Genomic DNA, 25,963 nt, shown 5'->3' on the forward strand with positions numbered 1-25,963 from the left:
GAAAATTCCCCTGCACCCGTGGCTCTCGGGCTTTGCTCGACCTTCACGCGCGCCCACCGCCTGAGTTGCAGCGAAGGACGCCTCTCGCTGTCCCTCTGCTATTTCCTCAGCGGGTCTGGCTGCCGCGATCCGGGAGCTGCCCCCTGCCTCTTGGGTGGCCGCTCTTGTGGCTTCACGAATTCTCGACACCAAACGCGCCACGGGACGCTCGGGACGCCTGGCCGCTGCACCCGCGCCCCTGCCGCCCTGTGTCTGCGCTGTTCCTGCTGTCCCCTCTCGCCTGCACCGCAGGCTGTTTTGAACTCCCCGCCCGAGCAGCCACGAGAGATTTCTCCTCTCCCCTCCTCTTCCCTCTCTGCTCTGCACTCACTCTACACCCTCCCCCACGGAGATGCTGCCGCCGCCGCTGCCCCTCCCGCCGCGGGTTTGGACTCAAGCAGCGCTTGGTCCCTTCCCCCACCGGGGGCTGCAGCTGTGCTTGGCTTATCTCTCTGTCTGGGGGATTTGCATTGGAGGAGCTCAGGGATTGAGGTTCGAGGGAAACTGAGAAACAGTGGGAACCCGGACACACAGGGCATGATGACAGACCATCCCCTGATTGTCCATGGAAGGCAGTCCTGCTTCCCCTGGATCTGTGGTGAGGAAAACTGCCCCAAGCTGCTGGCTGGGCAATCTTCCCCCTTTGTGTTTCCATAGGAGCCCCAGCTGTCCAGCTGGACGTGCCGTGCTGTAGAGCTGGCTATAATATTGTCCTTGTTAAAAGCAAAAGTTTTGCAGCAGTCTTATCTTTTTGTCCTTTTGTGGCTCAGTAATAAAGTTACTTATTGATCCTTTGCCAAAAATTCAATCCCAAGAAAAAATATACATCTGTGTGCGAGTGACTACACCGCACCTATAATAACAAAGCTTTCATTTCATTTGGGCTGTCTCTACCTGATGGGTAGAAGTTTCGCCCTATAGGGCTAAAAAAAATCTTTGGTGTGTCCTTGGGAAAAATCTTTCCCTCCCCATGTTCTTAATTTCGACCATTCTCACCAAAAGCTGAGTCAGCATGAAGTCAGTCCGGAGATGGCACTGTCCATCGTCCAGCAGGCCACAGGCGAGGAATACCAGGCGCGCTTCTGGTTTCTCTCCTCCTGGCTGTCCTCCAGACGAAATGCCTTGGTGAAGGTCAGGTTCTTATCTTGAGCCTTCTGCTCCCTCTCTTGAAATTGCGGAGAGTGTGTACTGCTCTTCCTTTTTTTTTTTTTTTTTTTCTTCTTCTTCTTTCTTTTTCTGCCGATGAAGGTTGGAGGTTGTTTGATGTTTCTTTTTCTTCTTTTTGTTGATGCCCACCCAGGGACGCCAATTGTGAGAACCCCGGCCTTGCTCTGGGATCTCATGTGGTGGTGAAATTCCTCCTCCAACCCGTGCTTCCAAAGAAAAACTCTGCAGGCTTTAGCTGTTCGGTCTCAAGGCAGTTTATTGCTAGTTATCTAACAGATTATGTTCTTGGACTGCGGCTATTTGATCAGCGGCCTGGGTAGAGGCACACACACACACTGACATCCTCTCTGTCTGCTGTCTTCTTCGTCTCTCTCCCCACCCAGGGCTGCTGCTATCTTTTATATGATATATTACGTATAACATGTTTACAATTATTCCCCAATACCTACTACCTACGTTGCCAAGTGTTTTTCTACTCTAAACCAATCTGCGAGTGCCAACATCACCAAGAACATGGAGGTAAGGAAAAAGAAAGAGGAAGAACAGGATCAGCCCACTTTCCTCCATCTTAGAACTTCTGACCCCCATGTACAAAGTGAAAACCCCCCGTATATGTGTTATAACCCCCCTGTACAATACTAAAAAAATTTCCCCTCTACTTTGTAACTACTTTTACTATACTATCTAACCTTTTGTGACTGCTTGTTCCACCTCCAAAGTTGGTAATTAATTCCATGGCTCAAACTCAAAATCACAGCTGTTTTTCAGTTGTCTGCCAGGGTTTAGAATGCTTCTGACCAAGGCCTGGAACCTCTAAAAATGTCTGAGAGACATTTTGAGTTCCCACAAGGACGTATCACTAACCTCCTATATTATCGCTCTAAATAAACAACTTAGAGTAATTGAGAAATATGTGGCTAGAACTCAGGGTGCAGAGCTGGACGCACCGGTACATGACATACAACCTGGAGACTATGTATATAATAAGTCTCTTACAGAGAAAGCCCTAGAACCACAGTAGGAGAGACCATACCAAGTACTCCTTACTACCTTCACTGCAATCAAGATTAAAGAACAAAACACGTGGATTCACCACACCCGGGTTAAGAAAGCTCCGGAAGACACTTAGAAGATAATACCGGGTGATAGTGAACTGAAACCAAAATTTACTTGGACAAAATGAATATATCATGGTGGGTGGGGACTCTTGCTGAAATGTTGTTTACAATCATAGCTGTATTCCAACAATTCCAAGGTAAACCTAGTCAAAACAACGCTAAATGGCTTTGGTTCCAAGCCTTTACTCAATCCATGGGGAAGTCTTCCAGTTTAAAAGGTTTAAATCTAACAACTCTGGTCATGCACAGTAACCAAATATATATACAACAAGAGTGGCAAAAACAGAAGTTGTGGTCACTTCAAGAGACCATAGGAGAGGTAATTGAAATAGGGTGTCAGATAATTAATGGGACTACCCACAATAAAGTAACCCAAATCAGTGTGAATAAGCGCCAGAAGATCTGCAATCATCCAAGTAAATTAGACTGTTGATACAAATTCAAATTAAGACAAACTGTTGATGTGGTTTACCTCTGAGCCCATAACACTATTAGACTGTCTTTCAAATTTACAATAAGTGCTATAGCCAAACCTACTACAACCCACTCCAGCACTCAAGCGCAAACCCAAAATATACCATTCAATCTTAGACCCAGAGTTTATAAAATCGGGCCATATGTTATAAGGAATACGGGCCAAAAAAAATTTTATTTAACCCAGAATGGTCCCTTAAACATGTTGAACTATTAATGCAAGCTAATATCTCGACAATTCAGCCAGCCTGCTCCCCTTTCCTAAGGTCATCCTTCGAAGGATGGACAAAGTGGCTACAAAAACAAGTACACCTCTGATATAGAATGCAAAGGGATTTAACTAGGATATTAGAAACCGGGTTGGGAGTTTTGAACGGGATTGACTCCGAAATATTAATGAATAAATTAGCTATAGCGACTAGCGATGTAACAAAATTTCAAACAGCCTTTACAGTCATCTCTATTAGCACTAGGAAACAGTCAGTGGTAAGTCTCAAAAGTGCTGCCAAAATAAAGAGACTTTGAAGATCAGGACCATAGCTTACTGGTAGATGCATTAGAAAGAGCACAAGAGAACATATCTTTAGCCCTTAGCTGTATACAAGCGCAATTATGGATACAGTCAACAGCTGCTTTAATCATAAGGGAAGGGAGTGAAGGGGTGTTTCCAGCTGAAATACGAAAAGTTGTCTGGGACAGTGCTACCGACTTTGAGAGAGACCTCCAGTCTTGGTAGACCATGATAAATTTTACATATGATCCCACCACTAGCACTGCTACTGCCTTTGTGCTCACTATTCGTAATGCCACGGTTCACACTATTCACCCCATTGTTGCTCTAGGGTTGAGTCATGAAAAGTCAGTACTATACCCCTCAGAACACAGAGCATGGGCCTGGAAAAACCAAGGGAAATAAGAGATTTTCCAGAGATCACTTGAGCTAACAAAATGAATGTATCAAAAATGAATGTATCAAAATTAATGTATCATGTTTGTAGAATCATGTGTTAAATTTTAAGAAACCTCTGCCATGGCGCAAAAGACATAGAAAAAAAAAAAGATTCTTTAAAGCTTCTTGCAAAAAGACAAATACCAGAGAAGACCAGGAATGCAAAGAACTCAGATAAGGAGGCCCCTCTGTCAAGGATGGACTTATCCAGATAACAGAGCAGAAAGCCAAAAGCGCATGCGCAGAGGAGAAGAGTTCAAAAGTTCAATGCAGAAGAAGGCTATGGTTTCAGCCTCAAAAGACCACCGGTGACCCTGTAAAGACCACTACAAAAAACCATGCATGCCCAGAAGGGCGTGGACCTATTTAGCATGAGAGGCGAAGACAGGCGGGGCCAGGGGTTGAATATGCATAGAAAAGTTGAGTAATGTATTGCATATGGAACACCGTTGTGAATAAAATTGTGGGACAAACTCCAGCTCGGAGCACAAGATTTTGGAGAGCTATCTCACTTGTGCCGGCCGCTGGCATACATACCCACTTCATAACTATATTAAGTTGTAGAGTCTATTTATTTATTCCGCGTTCCGCTTCATAATGAAAAGTTTAAATTCAAAAGGTAAAACCCAGAGCCTTGGAAATGCATTTTGTGCTAATGAAAGATAAGGCACAAAAAATAGAATGCATTATTATGATTGTATGTAAGTGTGAGGATTCTCTGTAGCTGCATCAGCAGCTCAGCTAGTTATAAGGCTGATCTCAAGTATATCTGCCCACGGCACACAACTGTTGTGTGAATTCATGCCCTGGGTTGTTCTTACGCCTACCTCTGCCTCCTCCTTTTCAAGGTTATTGATACATATTTCTATTGTACATCCTGATGAGTATGTTCCTGCCTTTGCCTGATTTCCATTCCAGCTCTAGCCAAAAATCTGAGATGCAAACATATTTTTTGTCTAATTTTCCTTTTTCTTAAAAAAAAAAAAATACCATTACAGTAATTTGTTGCCATGTTGACTGCTGTTCTGTTCAGCCCAGTAATTACTTAATTGCATGCTAGTCCTTAAATGACTTTTGAGTGGTGAACTACTCATTTGCTACTACTGTGGCTTTGTCACAGATTTCCTTGCAAGGTTAAAAAGAAAATAAGACAAAAAATGTCAATCTTCTTTGCTACAGTTTTTGCTTTATTTTGAAGGTTCCTTGGGACAATTTTTTTTTAATTTTTTAAGAGCAGATTTCTTATGCTTTTGAATATATATTGTTTAAAAGTACATTGCACCCTCCTGGAGCAACATTTGATGTAATACCTCTTTATGAATAGTTATTTTAAAAGCATATAAATCTGGCCAAAAGTATCATAGCTGGTAGAAGGAGTAAGATATTAAAGGTGTAGGGAAGCCAGTACTATTAAGATTACAAAATAAAAAATGTTATTACAGATCAATAAGTACTGTGTGTTACTGCCTTCTTTCTTACCTGTTCGTACTTATCCTACTCTTGATAGTGGCTGCTAAAAAAATTTTTTTCATTACCATTTTATTTAGAAAATCATCCCTAATTTGAATTAATCCTTGATTTTGAAACTTAAAATTATCTTGATGTTATGCAGGTTCTTTGGTGGACCTATAGACTTGTTTATGCTGTTTTACTAGGAAAGTCACATATCTTTAATTGACACATCTTTAATTGACACATCTTTATCTTGCTTGTTTTTGAGTGTCAAGTTCCAACACAAGAACAAAGCTATGGAGGCTATTTGCTGCAAATTGCTTTCAAGTATTTATTTTTAGTGTATGTATGTTTGGTACACAAAAAAAAAGTTGTGTGAAGAAAGCTGTTTGCTATTCTGAAGTTTTGAATGTTATTCCATCATTTTGTTACAACATAATTACAATACAAAGATTATCACATCTAGTACAGCTGACCTTGCTGCCAGGTTTTGATTTGTCATCTTTTTGTGGTTTCTACTGCTCAGCACAACTCCATGTTAGAAGTGAATACAGTACTTGTTTTCAGGAGAGGATTAGGGTTTTTTTGAAAAAATACAACTCCTACAGACTACTCATAGTTACTTTAGCTGATAAGTAGTGGAAATATTTTGAAATTGCTAAACTTTCAAATTACAATCGAAATTTATTGTATCCAAAGCAGGCTAAAACATTATTTTGCTCCAGAAACGTACCTGTTAAAGGAACCTGGAAGGAAAACAGAGCAAACACAGACATAGAAGCACCGTTTATTTGAAAAAGAGCAGGAAGGTTATCTCTTCAAACAAAAAGGGAATGTTATGAACATGAACGGCTTATTCAATAGATGTTTAACAGGACAAACATAAAGAGAAATACGAAATAGGTAATGCTAGATGATGGAGTGTAACCGAACTGTAATTTGGACATCATTCCCTTTTTCACTGCACAGTGCCTCTACACTCCAATTTTGATCCCAGGCACAATATTCAGCCCATTTTTCACGTAAGAAAAAAAATTGATTTTTGATGCCTGATGAGGATGTGAAGAGTTTCACTATAAGAAAACCCACAGCTCCACCTATCTCTATTTCAAGTTCAACAGACAGAACTATAGCAAATGTTCTGATTCTTAACACAGGTTCCTAGATCCCTTATTCTCCAATCTTCTTCCTCATGCTAGTTGAGGATACTTCTGGTCACCTGGTCATCACAGTTTTACAGCTTGCCTTCCTGGATAGCAGCAGTAGCAGCCAGCAGAGTTGAAAGCTGTAGAGCTGAAGAGAACTGTATTGTCTTGAGCATCCCGAAATACTGCCAGGCTTTTTGTGACAGCATACTATTCTAGCATTGGTAGAAATCAGCTCTTCTTTGTAAGTATCCATTGAATATAGTGTAACACTGTTTCTTGTGGGATTTTTTTTCAGTGAAAGAAAAGTAAGGAGATCATGTTATTAATCCTTTGTTTAACATAGTTTTGAGTTATTTCTTTTATCTTAGCAGTGTTGCAGGATTGGAATGTGGTTGATATGTGTTGTACTCACAGCTGAAGAATCTTGAGTTAGGCTTTTTTTATACATCTAGTAAACTAATTTCCACAATTATTCTTTTTGAAGATTACAGTCACATAAAATGTAGACCTGGGTTGTGAGTTTGTTTTTGTGTAAGATAAAGTAAATAAATTATAATTTTGATGAAAGATTAGTGTGATTTTGTATGCTAAGCATACAAGAATTAAGAAAGAAAATTAGCAGCTAATGTAAAATATTAACTGCTTTTAAATCTTTAAATCATTCACAAGTCAGAGAATGTAGATACATAGCTGTTTTCTTACTTTTCACTTCAATGGGCAACAGCAATAGGTTGAGACAGGTGTGTTGTTTGAAAGGAGAAACTGAAAATATCCCCTAGAATTCATCAGAAGCTATGGGCAGGTAAGTTATCGTACTTCATTATATTTTGCAATGTATGTAACATAAAATGTGGCAGTGATTCTCCTTCCCTAAGCATAATTTCACACCATTCTGTGTTCTCTGAGCACTGGAAAACAGTGAAAAATGACATTTCTTAACCACTTCCTACTGACAAAAGTTGGCCTGGTGGTAGAGGTGGAAAAGATGTCTCTTAAGACTACACAGAACAAGATCATATAATAAGAGAGTGCTTTTTTAAGAGTTTGCAGGAAGGAAGAAAACAGAAATCTTAAAATTTCCAAAACTTTCCTAGACTGTCTTTCAGAGAATTCTGCAGAATATCAGACCACTGTGAAATCAGGTTGCTTCTAGACTGGCACCATCTGACCTCATCACAGAGAGGGTCAAAATTTGTGCCTCTGACCAGAGACAAACACTGCCAGAGTTTTGACAGAGGATGGTGCCACTTTAAACCTGGCCTGGATTTAGGCTGTTTGGATTCCATATCCAGCTGGAGCCAAATGTGGTAGAGTGGAAAAATAAGCTGGAAGAGAACAACCCTTTCTAACAAAATATTTTATGGAAAATTCCTCTCAGAACTTACCCAGTATTTCACAGCATATGGCAAAGATGTGCATCTGTACTTGAAAGCAGGAGCTTGATCTAAGGCCTCTGAGTACAAATGTAATGAATACATTGGACAGTCCTTATTTAACTGCCTGTCTCTGCCAGTAAATCCTGGCTAAATGAGAGCCTGTCTCTCCTAATGATAATATGGAAGCTGTGATTATCTGAGGTGTGGAAGTGAACAAGATCATAAGGAGAACAGATGGCAAGCAGTTCTGAGTGGGGAGATGGCTGGCTTCACTGTGGTGAAGCTACCTGCAGCAGCTTAAGCTGTTATCTTTCCTGGCTCACTGTTTTCCCTCCTAGCTGGAGATGATTGTATTTCTTACGGAGTTGGCAGGATGGAGCATGTGAACACTTGGTGGCTCTGTCACCTAATGTCACAGGGACAGGCAGAATCTTTTAGGGATCCTTGGTAGAATGAGAATTTGCTACAGGGTTTTAGGTACAATTAGACCATTATTACTACAATTAAACACTTAATTTTCAGCATACTTTATTGTTATCTACAATGTGTAGGATTTAATGTAGTTTATTGCACAGTTTTTATGAATTATACTTTCAGCTAAGCAAAATTTGTAGTAATGATTGTAGCTTTGTTACTATCAAGAGTCTTTAATTACTACACTTTTAATCATTTGGACCCTCTGCAGATCGTTTCAAATTCTTAGCAATCAGTGCATGATACAATAATCATAATCTAGACTCAGACTTTACCCAGGAGAACATGATTCACTCCATCTTCAGAGGAAGAATATAGCAGTAGCTGTATCCCAGACCAGGGTCGGGGGGGATCATGGGTTTTGCTGTCCAGCATCATGCCTTGCAGCTGTTTGATTTTATAGGCAGTATTTCTGTATTCCAGATCACGTGTCACCACATCCTAGTATCAATCTTGCAGGGCAAATAGGTTTTTCACAATGCTGACAGGGGATCTGGCTGTTCTGTATTGGGGGTCATCACATCTTGGTGACAACTACTGTGTTGTAAGGGGAAAAGAAGGGGTGATATGTGACCAGCATGCTTATGTGTTATGATTGTTTGTCTAAGGAGATGCTGTTGGTTATGCTAACCATATTAGCAGGAGGCAGGAGCAGGGTCACATGGCTCAATGGAAAGACTCATCTCAATGTAAATGCATCTTCCTGCACTCAAGCAGGTGGGCTGTGTACATATATCACTCCCACCTCTGAGGTGAAGACAACGACGCAGAGCAGAAGGGAGCAAATATTACCTTATTCATTGCTTCAGCTATGAATGTGTGTCCATGAGCAGGGAGACCATGTGCATCTGAAAGAACTGGTTTCCACTCAGTTTTTCCAGTGCTCTTGTTTTGGGATATATGTGTAGTGGGTTGACCCTGGCTGGATGCCAGCATGCACAAAAGCCTCTCTGTCACTTCTCTCCACATCTGGACAGGGAAAAGAAAATGTAACCAAGGGTTTCTGGGTTGAGATAAGGAATGGGAGAGAGCACTCATCAAATATCTTCATGAGCAAAACAGGCTCAAATTTGGGATATTAATTGAATTCATTACTAACAAAATCAAAGCAGGATAATGAGAAGTAAAATAAGTCCTTAAAATAGCTTTGCCTCACCCCTTCCCAAATTCTACCTTCTCCTTCCCCAGTGGTGATGTGAGACAGGGAATGGGGGTTTATGGTCGGTTCATCACAGGTTTCTCCCACTGCTCAGGTAGAGGAGTCTTTCCTCTGCTCCAGCATGGGGTCCCTCCCACAAGAGACAGTCTTCCATGAATTTCTCCAATGTGTTCTACTAAGCATAAAGTTTCCTGAAGCTTTGCATTGGTCTTTTCTGGAAAGATGCATGTGTTTGCACAGCCTGAAGGGGAGCCAAAGATACCTTTGCAGAAAAGCTGACAGGGAGATACAGCAAGAAACACTGGTGTGATCCCTTGCCATAGTTCTTGCTGTAATCTCAGACAACTGGGCACCAACATGCTCTTTATGAAGAGACTAGTGATGTTCTCATCCTTTCAAGAACGATGCAAGTCTTAAAGTGGTGGCAAATCCTCTTCCAAGCTTATTGCAAGTGCATGGCCCTTGCGACAAGGCATAACAGTTAGTGGCATCAGTTAGTGGCAAAATACCTTTTCAACCAAGCACTGCGTGGTTTCTTATATTTTTGTAAACAGTAATCCAAACAAATCACTTGCTCAAGAACAAGGACTGCATTGTGTTCCCTCTGTATCTGAAGCCATCTTTGTTCCTCATGCCTCACCTGGCCCTGTCTTTTCATCCACACAGGGGTTATTCCATTCACAAACTAACTGCTCTAATTTGCTTTTTAACATGAGGTCTTCACAGCACATATAAGGCCTCAGCAGTTCATCTGTCAGCCACCACTTCTGTGAAGCTCACAATAGTCAATGCTTGAGAACACTCTCTTTGTGAGCAATACATGGCTGGACGAGTGCCCTGGCAGTGCCTACGCCCCTAGGTAAGCACATCTCAGCTCACAGCAGAAGCTATTCCTATCTCTGTATTGGAAGAGTCTGCCTACTGTGATTGCAGCCTGCTCTCACTGTCTCTGTGACTCTTCACAGCCTGTCAGTTTTTCTGTTGACACTTTTTCAGTTCATCACAACCTCTCTTTTCTGTAGGCTTGCTTCCATAAGAGTAATATACTCAGGCTGCCTCGAACCAGCAAATGGTACATTAACTCCTCTGAAACTGTGTGTGAGAGTCTGTGTCCATATTCACTTTGTTAGCAGTTCCTTTTTTCCTTCTTTGGTTTACCTTCACATGTTCACACAACCAGCAATAGGAACTGAACAAGTAGAACAAGTCACACATAAAATATTTAGGAAAAAAGAGGGTAGTTACTTTCCCAGTTTGTCAGCTCTGTCTCAGATTCATCTCCTGGCTAATCTGTTGCAAAGTCTACTTATGTTCTACAGGAGACTTAGGTTTTATCCTCATACGTTGAGAGTAATCCATCTATTTGTGTTGTAAGGCTTTATTAATTCTTACTTTCTTCCAAAGAAAATACACCCTTTGTTTTAATTAGAACATTTTTAGTTGCACATTTTATATAAAGTACTCTCTTCTTTCATGTCTCATCTTTGTGCTTATGCAGATTTGGACCTTGTTTACAGAACATAAAATGATTTTTCATTCTATTCTCACTTGTTTGTGTTTCTTTTACCTTCTCGTAGATAATTTCCTGTAACGAGTATATTTACATTAATGGAAGAATATACTGGGGGCAAAAAGAAAGACAAGGATGGGGTTCTACTACTGTTCTCTTTTTGAAGGAGCAGCTGCAAGAAAAACTGAAATGCCTGCAGTCTCCAAATAGCATCCTTAAACTATAGATACGAGTAAACCAAATACAACAAACCAGTGAGTTTTTTATGCATAGGCAACAGTGACTGTTCCTTTGAGACCAAATGTGGAAAAGAGGCACAAACATTGTAATAGATCCCTAATTAATTGTTTCAAATTATTTTTTTCAATGTCTAAGATATTGAGTGTATCCTATTCAATTTAAAGCCTTTCATGTAACAGCTCAGAACAATTTTTTTCAAATTCTGTTAGGTTCAGTGAATTACAGCCCAAACACATCTTCATTAAATTTAGTACCTAGACCCATGCCACAAGGCTAGCATGAGAAGAGTGTCAGGCTATTCAGGTGAGGGAAAAACAAAGTTGGGAGTAGAGCCATCTAATCATAACAGGACTAAAAGCTGGAGGAAACTGCCTTTTCATTTCTTACCTGCACTGTACAGTCATGGAAGAGGCAAAAGCTGTTAGAAAGTGGGTGCAAACTGTTTAATCCCCTCTGCTTTGATCTCTGTCGTTGCATAAGGGCTGACAATGGGACTGCAGTGACTGATAACACATTGTCTGCTTCATTTTCTGGTGCTGTGCTGGAGCCTCCTGTTCAAACACAGCCTCTCTCCCACCTCGTTTGCAAACTGAAGGGCTCAGTAATGGTAATAAATCCGTGCTATTACTGCATGGGCATAGCATCGTTTATGTATCATCGTTTACGGTTGACTTCCATGTGCAAAAACATATTGAAGCTTGTCTCTTGCTGGCTGTGACTAATAGGTCTGTTGGGTGCTTACCAATAAGCCCCAGCTTTTAAACCTTTTGGGATAATTTGTTATTTCTCATGCACTGGTATCCTGAATTTTGGAACAATTTGGCACTAAAGAGGGGATCTCTATTTGTTGTGTTTCAATAGTAAACAAAGTTGTTCTCTGTCTGTGAAAGAACAGTCTGAAGGGTCTGGAACAAATTCACAGGGCCACATCAGGTCTGACTTAGCCAGAACCTGTGATAGAAAACTTAATGATCTTCCTTTTGTCCACGACAGAAAGATTCTGTTAAACAAAGATTTGTTTACTGCCAACAGTTGATCACAACAATTATGAAACTAGTACAAACCAGAATAATTTATAAATTATATAAGAGACATGGAACATGATTTTTAGAAGGGCATTTAATTCCCCTTTTCCAGCTTGTCTGTTGTACATAAACACTTTATTTTCTTTTTCTTCCTGAGAAATTACAAAAAAAAAAAATTAATGGAAAATGTGATTATTGCCTCTTCACAGCAAGCTTTACAGGTATGGCAGAGAAATAAAAACACATCAGGTGACTTTGAGTCACTGATTAAACCAGCATTTTAATACTCCAATCTTCAGTTTAGTTCCATTTTTAATTTCATTTGAAAGTTATTTACCTTTGGCAAGCCATTTGGATGAAACATTGAAGTGAAATTTCAGTTATCTTTAAGTTTACTAGAGACAACTTCAATTTTTTCATCTCTTATACCCTCATAACAAATTTTGAATTTTCAGTCTTTTCAGTCAAATTGAGGAAGAAAGAAAGAAATAGAAAAAGTCTCCAAAACACTTTTTCCTGTGGGGTCCCAATGTGCCCAGTTTGTAACCCTGTGAACTCAGGAGTTGATCTGAGGTGGAAAACATCTCAGAGGCTGTGGCAACTGACTCTGGGATTTCTTGATGCTTTTCAAGATTGAAGAGCTACAGCAGCCAACCCAGGCATTGGAAATGTAAGTCAGATCATAAAATAACATCTGGCAGAAAAAGTGCAATGACACCAGAAAGCTCACGTGGGGAGTTTAGGTACTGGTTTTATTTTGAATAGGCTCTTCCAGAATTGTAGCAGAGTTGTCATTGGTCTTGTAACATTAGAAGAGCAAACACAGCCATGACAGTTTTAAAAAGCTGTGACTTTTTCCTCCTTCACAAAAAGGTTGGTTGTGATAAGGCTGCAATGGACTGGAGACTGGTGCAAGAGCAATGACCTTCCCAAATCTGCCACCCTACTTGGCTATAAACTGTTTAGGACTATGAAATACTGATAGTATTTTTCTTTTAGATTAACTTGACTGAAATAAAAATGACAGGAAGTCACCTGGATTCATCTAGGAAAGAGAACTCCATGTAAAACTTTTAGAATAGGAAAACAAATCTTAAATGCTTAGAATTGCTTTTAAGTGTACATATGATCAAAGAGAGAAACTGGGAAAAGTTGGATAAAGCTTATCTGGGGATATTTATTCCACAGTTAGATACCTGAGCATGCAGTCACTTGAGCGGTATTTCAACCATATCTGTGTTTCTTTCCTGGCAATAATATTTCACAGAAGTGAATCAAAGCTCGTGCTTTTACTGCAGCAGCCTCAGCAGAAGTGTCCCGGAGTGTGCAGCACAGACGGGGAGCATGTGATCAGACACTCACTGCTAATGAACTTGTGAATGGAGCCCCTGGAAGAAAACACAGGGCACTGCAGAGTTAACCTAGGCAAGGGCTGCTTCTCGGTCGGATCCTGCTGCTTTTCAGGGAGCTTTCTTTGCGAGGTATATTTTGGAGGAGCTGTGCGAGGAGGGGGAGATGCTGCTGCTGCACGTTCAGTGCAAAGCCCGTGGCTGTGATAGGCTGAAGGGACAAGGATATTCTGCCTATATATGCTGGCAGCTGCATCCTCTCTGCTTTATAGCTGTCACTGAGGAGCAGAGCAGGGCAGGAGAGGAGCAAAAACCTTACCAACTCACTGTAAGTAATATTCTTTGTCCTTAAGTCTTTATGGTTATTAAATTCAAGTAGGTACATTTGGATTAATGCAACAATTGGTTATGGAGAGTGGGATCTCAGTTAATAAACAGCCAGCTTGTGTTATTTTAGGGATGATGATAATAATAACAACAACAATAACATTTCTTTTTAATCTAAGTTTGCATAATGTAGTGTACACCTATTGTGTTGTGTTTGCTTTGTTTTACATCTGATGTATGTCAGCTGTAACTGTTTATATACATTGATGTAGAATCGCATGTATACAAAAGTTTGTATCTTGTCTTTCCAAGTACAGCAGTGCTTGCAATAACCAAGCAGAAATTGGGAAATTCTCTGCCAAGTATTCTGAATAATAAAATTTCAAGAATTTTATTGTATTACTTTTTTAGGGTGAAGTTTTCCTCAGAAATAACCCTTTCCCATCACTGTAGTAAGAACTCAGTGGGGAACATTATGGAGTTGCAGACACTATGCCAGTGACAGTAAATGAATACAGCCAACAACTTCTGGAAAATGTAATTCTTTAAATAAAATGTAGGGGTTATAACATATACACCTAATTCTAGATTTGTGCAAAGGTAGAAGTAGATCCAGGGTAGATCCACTTCCATTTAACTTGTGCTGAAGAAAAATTCATCCTTTGGCTCTTTTTCTGGTAATATCCTATTGTCAGAAAGGGAAATTCAGCTTAACAGTGGCAACAGCTGCAAAAACCTTCAGTTGGGCTCAGTAGCAGGAAGTTCTCGTGGCTTCCGTGGTGTCACTGATACACCATGAGCCCTCAAATTACATTTTGGTTTGCAACAATCAGCTGGCAGAATAGAAAATGCACTTGACTCATATATTGGAAAGATACACAGTTATAGCTGTATTTGCTAAAAAAACAAGCCAGTTTTAGGTGCTACTAATGTGTCTGTTCATTCTTCCTGTCTGTATTTATAAACAGGAGATGCTAAAAGATTTTGTTAGCTGTTGTTTATTTTAGTTTGATCAGCTGGAGAAGAGACAGATATAAAATTATAATGCATCAAATATACCTCTCTCATTTGTTCTGCTTTTCCTCTTTTTCTTCTTTTTTCTTTCTCATAACAAATTTCCTGGTAGAACTTGGATATATTTTGCATTCGTATTTAGTAAATATGAAAAAACCCACCCAGATTCTAAAATCATAGACAATACCTTCCAAGAGAAATAATGAATAAGGTGAATGTTACCAACATAATACTATACCTACTACTCATTTGTATTATTCAGATTAAGTAGAAAACTGCTTGCAAATGAACATACACAATCTAAAGACCAGCAACAATTTTCAGTAACTTCAGTAAAATAAAATGTGTCTGTATTATAATTTTGGTGCTCTGGGGTAAAAGGAGTAGTTTTAAAAAAGTAGCAAAGGATATGTCAACTTTAGATTGTGTAGTGTACTTGTCCTCTGACAAATTACAGCAAAATTGAAGACCAAGGAGTTTATATATGAGTAAGTAAAAAAAGATACACTGATATAATTTAAGGTTTAACATGATTTTTCTTGGTTTTACCTGCAGTTTAGTGCAGAACTCAGTATTTTCTAGTAAAATAGGGTTTGATCTGAGGTATGCAGTGGTGACAGTAACCATTGATTCTGTCTGGGAACAAAAAATATTCAGGCAGCATATATACTTGGTAAAATTGTATTTTATCAATTAGAGTGAGACAGTCAGTGAATTTACATACAGACTGCTCACAGTGTGGTAGAGGTTGATAATTAGGCAGGGGACCTCCTGAGAAGCTGTGCTCTCCTCACTTGGGGTTCAGCTCACTGAATATGCTGAAACTCATCCTGGAAGGTGTGGGATCACTGAAAGTGTGGAGACTTTCTCACTCTTTAGGGGCCTTCAAGAAGATGTACCACTATTAAATAATTTAGAGAGAGGCATAGTTTCACTGAAATTTCCATGTAGTTTTGGAAACTTGTCTTGCATTATTTTGCAGTTTAAATTCCTTTAAGTGATATTTTGAGTGCATGCAGACTGTAACACTCATCCCTTCTGAAAGTACAGATTCTCTCAAATTTAAAATTTCATTTTAAACCCTAAGGCCTGAGTTCCCTGAAGTATTTTGCTTCTTAGAAAATCTCTATATTTTTTAAAAATACTGGCATAGAGGGATGGGCTCTCCCTATGCATTGTGTTGTTGCATTGCACGTGAGCTTTATGTGCATGCAAGAAGTAAGTATATTCTGTAGTAGTAGAGAAGTGAAGTAATTTTCATTTTGATAGTATTCACTAGTGAGCATTACAGTTGTCTGTCTGCTGGAGATGGCTTCCATAGCAAGTAGTACTTTCAAGCAGTGAAGTGAGATCTATAGCAAACAGTTCAGGAAGAGAATAAAATAGGGATGAAAGGGTAAGTGAGTCTTATCACTCACAGAGGAATGGATATAACATAGGAGGTGAAAAGGATGACCACTGTGTTCCTGCAAGGAGTATGCCCTCACAGTTCCCCTGTGAGATACATATATTACTGTGGGTAGGGAATTTTCAGGGAAGGACTTTTAGGAAGGAAGATGCATGAATACAAAAAAGCAGATTTTTAATTTTTTAGTAGTGTCTTTGGAGGAAAGAAGGGTTAAATACTTTGCTTCAGATTGAAGCAGTTTAACATACTTCACTGAATCAAACTGAATTGTAAGAGTATTAGAGATTAAGTAAATACTAGTTCATATCAATTTATAACACTGCAACTACTGTAGCAAATTTAGGATGAAAGGCTCAACCTTCTTCTTAACATTTAAGCTTCCTGTTCAGTCACTTCCATGCAAAACAGTGGATTTACCCCATAATTTAATTCTTTACCTGAATTTTGCTATTGAAACAGTGATTTATGACAGGAGCAGTGCAGCCAAAACAATGCTAGGAACCTCCCAATCTTGGGAAGAAGTAAAGTTACCCAATAACAAACAACATCTTAGTGACTAGACAAAATGTGTATTTTGTCAAATTGAGTTCCGTAGCAATGGACTGAAACCACAGAATGTGTATCTGATATTTAGATATAATATTTTATTTGCTTATCCTGATATCCAAAAAGAACTTTATCCAAATTTCTAATAATAAAAATAACAATATCAGCATACTGTAGCAACAAGATGATTTAAATGTCACAGCCTATAAAACATTCCATATATGTTTGGGTAATATGAGAAAGTAAATTCTTATTTTTTTTTTTAAATGACATAAATTCTTTATTTTTGTGTGTTTGTGAGCTGTGTTGAGCTTACACACAACGTGATTTAATTTATGCCATTTGATATATATTTTAGGAAAAGACCATGTGATCCACAGAATTTTTTATGTTAAGTGGTCCCTTTTATTTGATTACTACCAAGTAAAGCTAGGGAATAGTATAGTGATGCTCTTTACTGTCTTGGTGCTGTATTTGAGGTTCACTGGAACCGCAGATGTGGAATGAGATACTCAGGTGAAGTGATCCATGTGTAAAGGTCTGTAGGAATAACTGTAGCACAGTAGTGAGCAACAGCAGTGCTGGAGACACCAATCCTCATGTTCTGAGTCAGTTCAGTCTCGGGCATCTCCCACTAATTTGTAAGTTGTTTGTTAAATTCTTTTTTTCATAGCTTTCTTCTCTGAACCAGAGGAAAATATAACAGATCACCTCATGCAAGTTCTTTGGGGCATCCTATAGCAATGAACCCATAAATGAAGTAGCATAAAAGAAATAATAATAGCATGATTTAAGAATTAAGTTAGAGATGCATTGAAAAAGAAGTTCAACAGTATAGTATTTAGATTTTTTCTGGCAAAAAATATCTAAACCAAAGATCAGAGTCTTGGTGTGTAATTAGATTGCTGCCACAGAAATGCATATTGATTGCTACAGATCGTGCTGATTTCTTTGGAGAGTTTATTAAAATTTTGAACAATAAACAAAGATGTGTTAATAGAAAATGCACAGAAGATTTAGGGGGTATGGAAGAAATTGAATCATCCCGATTTTAAAGGAGTAGAAACAAAACTGCTCGCTTAAACACAGGTTTTCAAAAGGGAGTTGACGCAAAAGCTGCCCACTGCACATTCTAAGGACTGTTATGACCACTGGTAATGTATTTCCAGCAACTTATTAGCAAGATATGAGAAAGGTCCTAATACCCCTTTATGGAAGGTATAGACAAAGCCAAATAAGCACTTACATGATGATTAAAGAGAATACTAAAACTCTAGTAAAATAGCAATAGGAATAACCATCTCAAGGGGTCTAGAAGTCCCTGCTGTGCAGATCCTTGCTCTCCTAAGTGTTTTGTGACCTATAGCAGCACCCTTCCTTCTTAAATAGAAGCAGCAGCTGCTCCACACAAATCCCAGATCCTCTGTTTGTAGCAGCAGAGATATGTCTACAACAGTGCTTATTAAGAATCTCTTTCTCTTGAGATGTTACAGTACTAATTCAAATGTGATAAAGCCCAGGAGGCTCTCTTTTCTCCAAGTTATGTCCTCAGTTAGAAGTCCTTATCACAAATACTTGATATCTGAAAAATTTTCTCCCACTTGTCTAATATTCACATTGTGCTTAATATAATTATTTCCTTAAAAAGTGAAAATCTACAGGTGTGTGAGCTAAGCACAATAGTTCTTGAAACCAGCAGTGAATATCCTTTCTTCTCTTGCCAATCTTCTCTACTGTGGCAAGGGACAGTATCCCTCAATGTGAGCATATAAAGACTCTGGGACACTTTTTTGGTACTCAGTGAACAAAAAGTTTCAGCCATATATTCACTGAGTACTCAAAATGCACAGCTAGACAGAGTAATAAAACTGGATGGACCAGGGTGGCAGGAGCAGGCCCTGTTATATCATGAATTTATGTTTACAGAGCACTTTGCAGGCGAACTCCAGCTCATCTCAGCTGAGCCATGTATCACCTTTGGTGTGCTCACATAATCTGCCTATCTCAAAGAACATCTGGAGCTGCAGCCCAGCATCTTGGAAATATGGACAGCCCCAGACAGAGCTTCCTCACATTCTCCTGCAAAACACATTACAGATCAACTTGAAGTGAATTCATTAAGAAACAAAGTTTTGTAGATGACAAAGCATGTGCATTTACAGTGAAAGAGTAAGGAAGCTAGATCTTGAGACAAGACAGGGGTTGAGAAGCAGATAAAATGACAGGGCAGCACAGTGGATCACTGTGATAACTGTGATTATTATAGCTTGTTATTACAGATTATAATAGAGACACACAGCAGGCTATTTTCTTACACTTCTTCTCCATAAGGCAGGAGGGAACTGATTATGTGGCACTTAACAGTTCCACATCCTTGTGTCAACCAGCAGCTGTAGGAAATAAATCTGTAATTTTTGAATCTTCATCAAAGTGCTTCTACTGTTCTTCTGTGCTAAACTTACTGTCTACCTATATTAATCTAATCTATTCATATCATGACCATATGATTCTTCCTATAAACCATATGAATAACAGATTTAAAACTAGTATAATTGTCTTTCAAAAATGATTATTTTTTCTCTTTCTTTTAAAGTGTTTTTCTGAGAATAAGCCTTAAACTCTGATATCCATGGATGCTGCAGAATTTCGCAAGAGAGGGAAGGAGATGGTGGATTATGTTGCGGATTACCTGGAGAAGATAGAGAAACGACAGGTATTCCCAGATGTGGAACCAGGATACCTACGGCCCCTCATCGCAGACTGTGCACCCCAGGATCCTGAGAGCTTTGAGGATGTCTTTAAAGACATTGAGAAGGTCATTATGCCAGGGGTAAGAAAAATTGAACTGTAGTGCAATGTTCAATACAGCATTTAGGTTTTCAAACACCTTAAAGGAAGTGTACTCACACTGACTAACTTTTAGAAGGCAGAAGTCAGCTTTACATGTTGAATATGATCTAACTAATGTTTTGCATTCTTCCTAGAAATAATCAAATCATTATTTTGCTTCATGCATGGTTTACTTTTGAAAATAATTCCCTTTCCTCCCTTGAACTGGTTAAGGCAAAACTTCATAACTTTCAGTTTCATGTGATATTTTTTACTGCTTTCATAGCACAGTAAATATTTTACAAAATAGTATTTTTATTAGTCTGCTGTGCTTGAAGTTTTTCTTCAAACTGATCTTTAAATGTTAAAATTCTCCTAAGAGACTTCTTTTTATTAGAGAGTTGACTCGAAAGGATTCTTTCCAATACTTGTGCTGTTGACTTACTCTTCTAAATGTCAACTACTTTTTGTAGCTTTTAAGGCAGACAACCACTGCCTAAATATTACTCCTTGAATAGATCAGGTTTGGACAGACAATGCAGAACATATGCATTTGACAAAGCATCTGGCATTTGTTCAGGTCTGAAATTTTCTTGTTTTTCCACTCATGATGCACTGTTTTTATTTGAAATATGTACTTGTCTCCTTAGGCCTTTGAGTAGCTTGAAGAGAACTGAGTTTATAGTAAAAGTTATTGAGGAATCTCTCCTTTGGATCTTTTCAATAAACACTTTGGATTTCTTCTCTAGATGCAGCTAGGTGATACGTTTGGGGTGGGACTGGACATCGCAATCAAAATTGCTTTAGTCAGTGCACTGTGATGCCAATTCCTTTTCATTGACCAGTGTAAATATTTGATATTCAATATGATATTATCTTGTTTTCCTTGGAGCCAGCCCTGCTGTACTTTAACAGGCAAAAGCTCCACTGAAGTCAATTGAAACCTCTAAACTCTTTTCAAAGATTTGAGGATGAAGTCTTAAATCTAAGGGAATTAAATCAATGCAGATTAGATAAGAGAATTAAGTCCAGCACATGAAAATACTTTAATTGCTGCTCCTAGATATAATTGCCTTTTCTTTTTCATTGGAGGAAAATAGTCATGTCTGTGAAATAGAAGAGAAAACACTTTGAACACTTGAGAACATTCAACGCATTAAAAAATAAGAGATTAATCACTCAAGAGTAGAAAGTGAGACATTGAATTCCAATTATGTCATCATGTCATGTTCTCTCTTAACTAAATTGACTTTTTCTTGATATTTATGTGCTCTGCAAACAAATTTACTTTTACAAAGTGATAGATTCTGAAGAAAAATTGTTCTATCCTAAATATTTCCAATGGTGTTAGTGACACAAAGAACATAATATAAATCCTAGTTCTTATAGTAATTCTGATTCTACACATGTTACTTATACTTAACTCCAAATATTCATATGGGCACAGAACCACGAGGTCCTGTATGGTAGATTGGGGTATCTCGAGATCATTTAGTCCATCTCCTCTGCTCAGAGCTGAGTCAGCTAGAGCAGGCTGTCCAGGACAATGTCCTGTCACTAAATATCTCCAAGGATGAACTCTGCTGTTCTGTTCCAAAGTTGGATCACCCTCACAGTAAAAAAGCTTTTTCTTATATTTAAGTGGAATTTTCTCTATTTCAGTTTGTGCACATTTCTTGTTGTCTTGTCACTGGGTACTTCTGAGAAGAATCTGGCTTCATCTTCTTTACACCTTCCTGTGAGGTGTTTATAGACATCAACAAGGTACCCCCTCAGCTTCCTGCAGGCTGAACAACCCCAGCTCTTTCAGACGCTTGTCACATGACATGCAGCAAGTAATCATCTCCATGGTCTTTCACTGGAATTGCTCCAGTATGTCTTTGTTCTTTGTACTGGAAAACCCAGAACTGGATGTGGCATTTTTCCAGGTGTGGCCTTTCTAGTGCTGTGTAGAAGGGAAAGATCAACTCTTTTGACCTTCTGGCAGCAGTTTTGTTACCATGGCCCAGAATGCTCTTGGGTCACAGTGTTTGCTGCCAGGGTGCATTGCTGGCTCATGTCCAGCTTGGCCACCAGGTCCATTTCTTCCAAGCTGCTTGCCAGCCAGTCGATCCTTGCTCTGTATGGGGCTGGGGGATATTCCTCACCAGGTACAGGCTTTTACATTTCTTTGGTCAGCTTCATGGGATTCCTGTTGTCCCATTTCTGCAGGCAGTTAAAGTCCCTTTGAATTGCAGCATGACCATCCAGTGTATCAAACACTCCTCCCAGTTTTATGTCATCTGCAACATTCCTCAGGGTGCACTCTATCCCATCATCAAGGTATTTCTTGAAGTACTGGCCTTTCCCCTTCATTCTCCATGTCACCTAACCTTGAACACTTCCAGGGATGGAGCACTCACAACCTGCCTCATCAGTTGTTTCAGTGCCTCACCACCCTCACAGTAAAGAAATTTTTTTTCAAACATATAATCGAAACCTACTTTCAGTTTATGATTCTTCCCTCATGTCCTATCTCTACACGCCCTTGCAAAACATCTCTCTCCCTCTTTCTTGTAGGCTCCCTTTAGGTACTGGAAGGCCACAGTTAGATCACCCCTAAGTCTTCTTTTTTCCAGGCTGAGCAATCCCAATTCTCTCAGCCTGTTCTCACAAGAGAGGTGCTCAATTCCTTTGATCATCTTGATATCCCTCCTCTGGACTCATTCCAATAGGTCAATGTCCTCCCTTGTACTGGGGATCCTAGAGTGGGACACAGCAGTCCAGGTTGGGTCTCACCAGAATGGAGGAGAGGGGCAGAATCTCCTCCTTTCCCCTACTGCCCACACTGCTTTGAATGCAGCCCAGGGTACTGCCTTCACTGCTATTTCCTGTTGGTAAAGGTGCAGTCCCACATTATGTCCCACATTTCCATTAGTTCCTCCACAGTTTCCTGTGTTAGGCATTTACCAATGCACTCCAGAACCCTCCTGACTGATTGTGTCCTGCTGTGTTGTCTGTCCAGCAGATGTGTGGACTATGATCTGTGAACATGAGGTTTCTTCCAGCTGTCTGAATGCTGCAGTCATGTGCTTCTTCTGATCAGGTGGTCTGTAGCAGACACACACCCCCAAATATTGCCCATTTTGATATCTTCACCAGTTGTGACTCACAAGTTCTTCACTGGCTCATTGTCCATTCTTAGGAAGAGGCCAGTGCATTCCTGCTGTTCTCTTCCATAAAGGACCACTCCTCTGCCTCACCTTCCTGGTCTGACCTTCCTGAAGAGCCTGTCCTCATCTGCTGCAGAACTTCAGTCGTGCAAGCAATCCCACAGCATCTCTGTCATCCCAGTGAAATCACAGCCGTGTACCTGCACACAGCTTTCTGTTTCCTTCTGTTTATTTCCCTATAAGCTGTTGTGCCACAGCTTATAGGTGCTTCAGAGGGGCACTCGTTTGTCTTGATTCCCCAGAAAAAGGTGTGAGAGTTCCTCGGTCCTGCCCTTGCCCTGATGCTGCCCTCTCAGCACTTCCTAATTTATGTGGATATACTGGGGATCAGTCTGCTTTAGCCTTAGCTTCTTTCTGAGTCCTCTCATGTCCACATTTCCCTTCCCCCTTCGCTTGCCAGCTTGGTCCATCTTCCTCCCTTGATTGTGGGTTTTCCTCTCCTTCCCTCATCATTCCTAGTTTAAGCTCTCCTTACGAGGTTATCCAGCCAATCTGGAAAGATACTTTTGCCCTAATTGTTCAGGTTATATTTTCCCTTAATCTTCTTCCTGTGTTTTTCCTGACAAGAATAACATTTAAAAGTACATTTAGTGTTTTTCATCTATATAATTTACCCAGTGTTTGACCAGGGAATGTCTTATATCCATTTTATAAATGAAGAATTTCAGAAAGGTCTTTTTCAGAAAGAAAAGTAATATGTCATATCATAAACCTTTGCTTTTCCTGTAAGTTATTGGTGGCCTATAAGTGATTCTTGTTTCATTCATGCTGACATCTTTACTGTGTTAGTTGTGTTCAGATATTTGCTACTTATTGTATGACTAGGAGTGTGAAAATGGTGTTCCTTCAGAAGGGCAGGGATCAATTAAGTGTGTGAAGTGATAATAAGGCAGTATCTATTGCTGTCTTCACCCCGTAGGAGAAAAGAGTAATGAGAATTCTTTATGGGGCTTTACTGTGAAATGCAAGGTAGACCTTCAGCGGGCAGTCCACCAAATGGTAATGACAATAATGGCACGAGGTTCCTGATTCAGAGACAGAGACAGAGGGAATAATTGCAGAACTCTGATCTCCACAAGCAGGAAAGGATCTGCATGTAAAAATATCAGTTGCCTTTCACTCTCAGATTTGCTTTGCTGTCCTTTTTTTCTAGAGCCAAAAATGATCAAGTGTACGTGTAACTGCAAACAGTAGTACTCAAGATGCTAATTTTCCTCACAGTAGATTCATTAATCTGTGAACTTTCAGCTGAAGTACCTATCCTTAGTATGTGGTAAAGGAAGACTATTGCTTAGACTAAGCAAACCAGATATAAACATCCTTAGAAGAAATCCTGGAAATAGAATGTCTCTGAAAAACACTAGAGTGGTAATTCGAGTGAATCCAAGACATTTGTATATTATTATTTATCAGCAAAGAGCAAAAAAAACCAGGCATCAATTATGTCAAACTCTTTGCAATATCTGACTAAGTGTATCTGTTGCAACATGGTGAAAAAAAAAGAATTTTACAGCTGCTTCAAGGGAAGGGGGAAGGGAAGGGGAGGCAGGAGGAAGAAGCACAGCTGCACTTGCCCCAGGGCTTTTAGCTTTTTCGCTTTATGTGAGTGGTGCAACTGGAATCTGCTGTGTTTCATCAAGCAAATGGCTCCCAGCAAGCAGTCAGTGTAACTTGATTAACCTAAGATGAATGTCACAAGTCTTACAGATCACAGAAGATTAGAGCTGGGGAGATGAACAGTGGCAGCTCTGGCTCATTATGGACATCAGTGAAAGTCTGTGCATGTAGATCCTATCAGGGACCACTGCTTCTTGAATATTTTATTGTTTTCCTGTAGACAACCATGTCCCATCTGGGAATTTTTCCTTATTTGTGAAGGAAGACATTTGCCACAAGAGCTCTAAAGCTTTGTTACCGCAAAGAAGGATATCCTGACCAAATATGAGGTACAGCTGAAAAGGTTCACAGTGGATTGTCTTTGGATAACTGATTTGACAGGTTTCAACCTAGTGACCATTAAAAATGAAATCTTGAACATAGCAGGTTCAGGGCTAGTTTAGACAGTAGAAAATTGTAATGGATAGGAGTTTTCATGTGAAAGAGATAGGCACATTTGAAATTGGTACACTGCCACAAAGAAAGTGATACCTGATTCACTCTGTCAAGAGTTAAGACAGTTTCCCCTTAGCATGGACCACATCCCTTAAAGAAGAGCTGGTTGTTGGCCTGAGGAAGTTTAGATGATGAAAGAAAGGGATTATTTGCAGCATGCAGAACAGTGTGGTACAGCAATCTCTGAGTTAGCTCTAGAACCAGAAACGTTATCACAGACTGGGAGAGAGGGAGTGTAAAAACTAAAATTCATCAGAGAATGAATGCAGAACAAAACAGCACAGAAACACTGAACTCAGACGAGAGAATGTATCTTTGTACTATCCTCCAGCTGTAACAGAAAAATTCCAGTATTAAAAAAGAAAAAAATAATGTAAGGAAAGGCTAGCCTTCAATATATCAGCAACCTCTAGACTTCCAGCCATGAAAAAAATCTTACATAGATCTGCTGAATTCTTGCCTACAGCTGTGGAAGCACTTTTCTCAAAACCTTTCCTTTTACCTGGAGTGTAAAAGCTGGTTTTACCAAACATCACTTATCACATTATTTCCACTGAACACTGCTGTGTGGCTGTGCATTTCCTGCTTTCAAATTTTCTTAGATTGGAGTTGTGGAGCACTGTCAAGTATCTCACAGATCCTTAAAATTGCTTGGATGTTACATAAGAGAATTCTAAACATTGTTTTGGCAAGACAATTGACTGCCATTTATGCAGTGACCATGTTCTCTCATATTAGTTCATAAAAAGGGAGATGAGAGTTTAATTTTCTACAGAAGGTATTGTATAGTGGGATGGGTTGTTTCATTTTGTGGTGAGAAGCTGTTTGGTCAGATTCCCAGGCTGAGAATTAACAAACAACATGAGAGTGTAGACAAGAGTGTCCTATGGACTTCTGCTGTACTGAAAACACTCTGCCTATGTCTATTGCATGACAGAGATGGAAAACCAAAAATACCAGAGAGTCCCTGATGGTAGAGACTCGAGAACAGTGAGCCTGAGCTTGCACAGCAGCTCAGGCTGCTATGACCCACAC

At 39.6% G+C, this 25,963-nt stretch overlaps 1 protein-coding gene across 4 annotated transcripts in view; it reads left to right on the top strand.

Moving 5' to 3' along the window:
• DDC (dopa decarboxylase) overlaps nucleotides 1-25,963 on the top strand; it is a 90,993-nt gene that overhangs the window by 21,502 nt on the left and 43,528 nt on the right. For 3 of the 4 annotated variants that reach the window (XM_021546915.2, XM_021546913.2, XM_021546914.1), the window contains exon 2: nucleotides 19,369-19,605. In XM_021546915.2, coding sequence (XP_021402590.1) covers nucleotides 19,405-19,605 — 201 coding nt within the window. In that variant the 5' untranslated portion in view covers nucleotides 19,369-19,404. Of the gene's footprint in view, nucleotides 1-13,641; nucleotides 13,809-19,368; nucleotides 19,606-25,963 lie in introns of those variants that run through there. The other variant, XM_021546912.1, reaches the window with a different exon arrangement.

The sequence above is a fragment of the Lonchura striata genome, chromosome 1, assembly GCF_046129695.1.
Source record: "Lonchura striata isolate bLonStr1 chromosome 1, bLonStr1.mat, whole genome shotgun sequence".
NCBI lineage: Eukaryota > Metazoa > Chordata > Aves > Passeriformes > Estrildidae > Lonchura > Lonchura striata.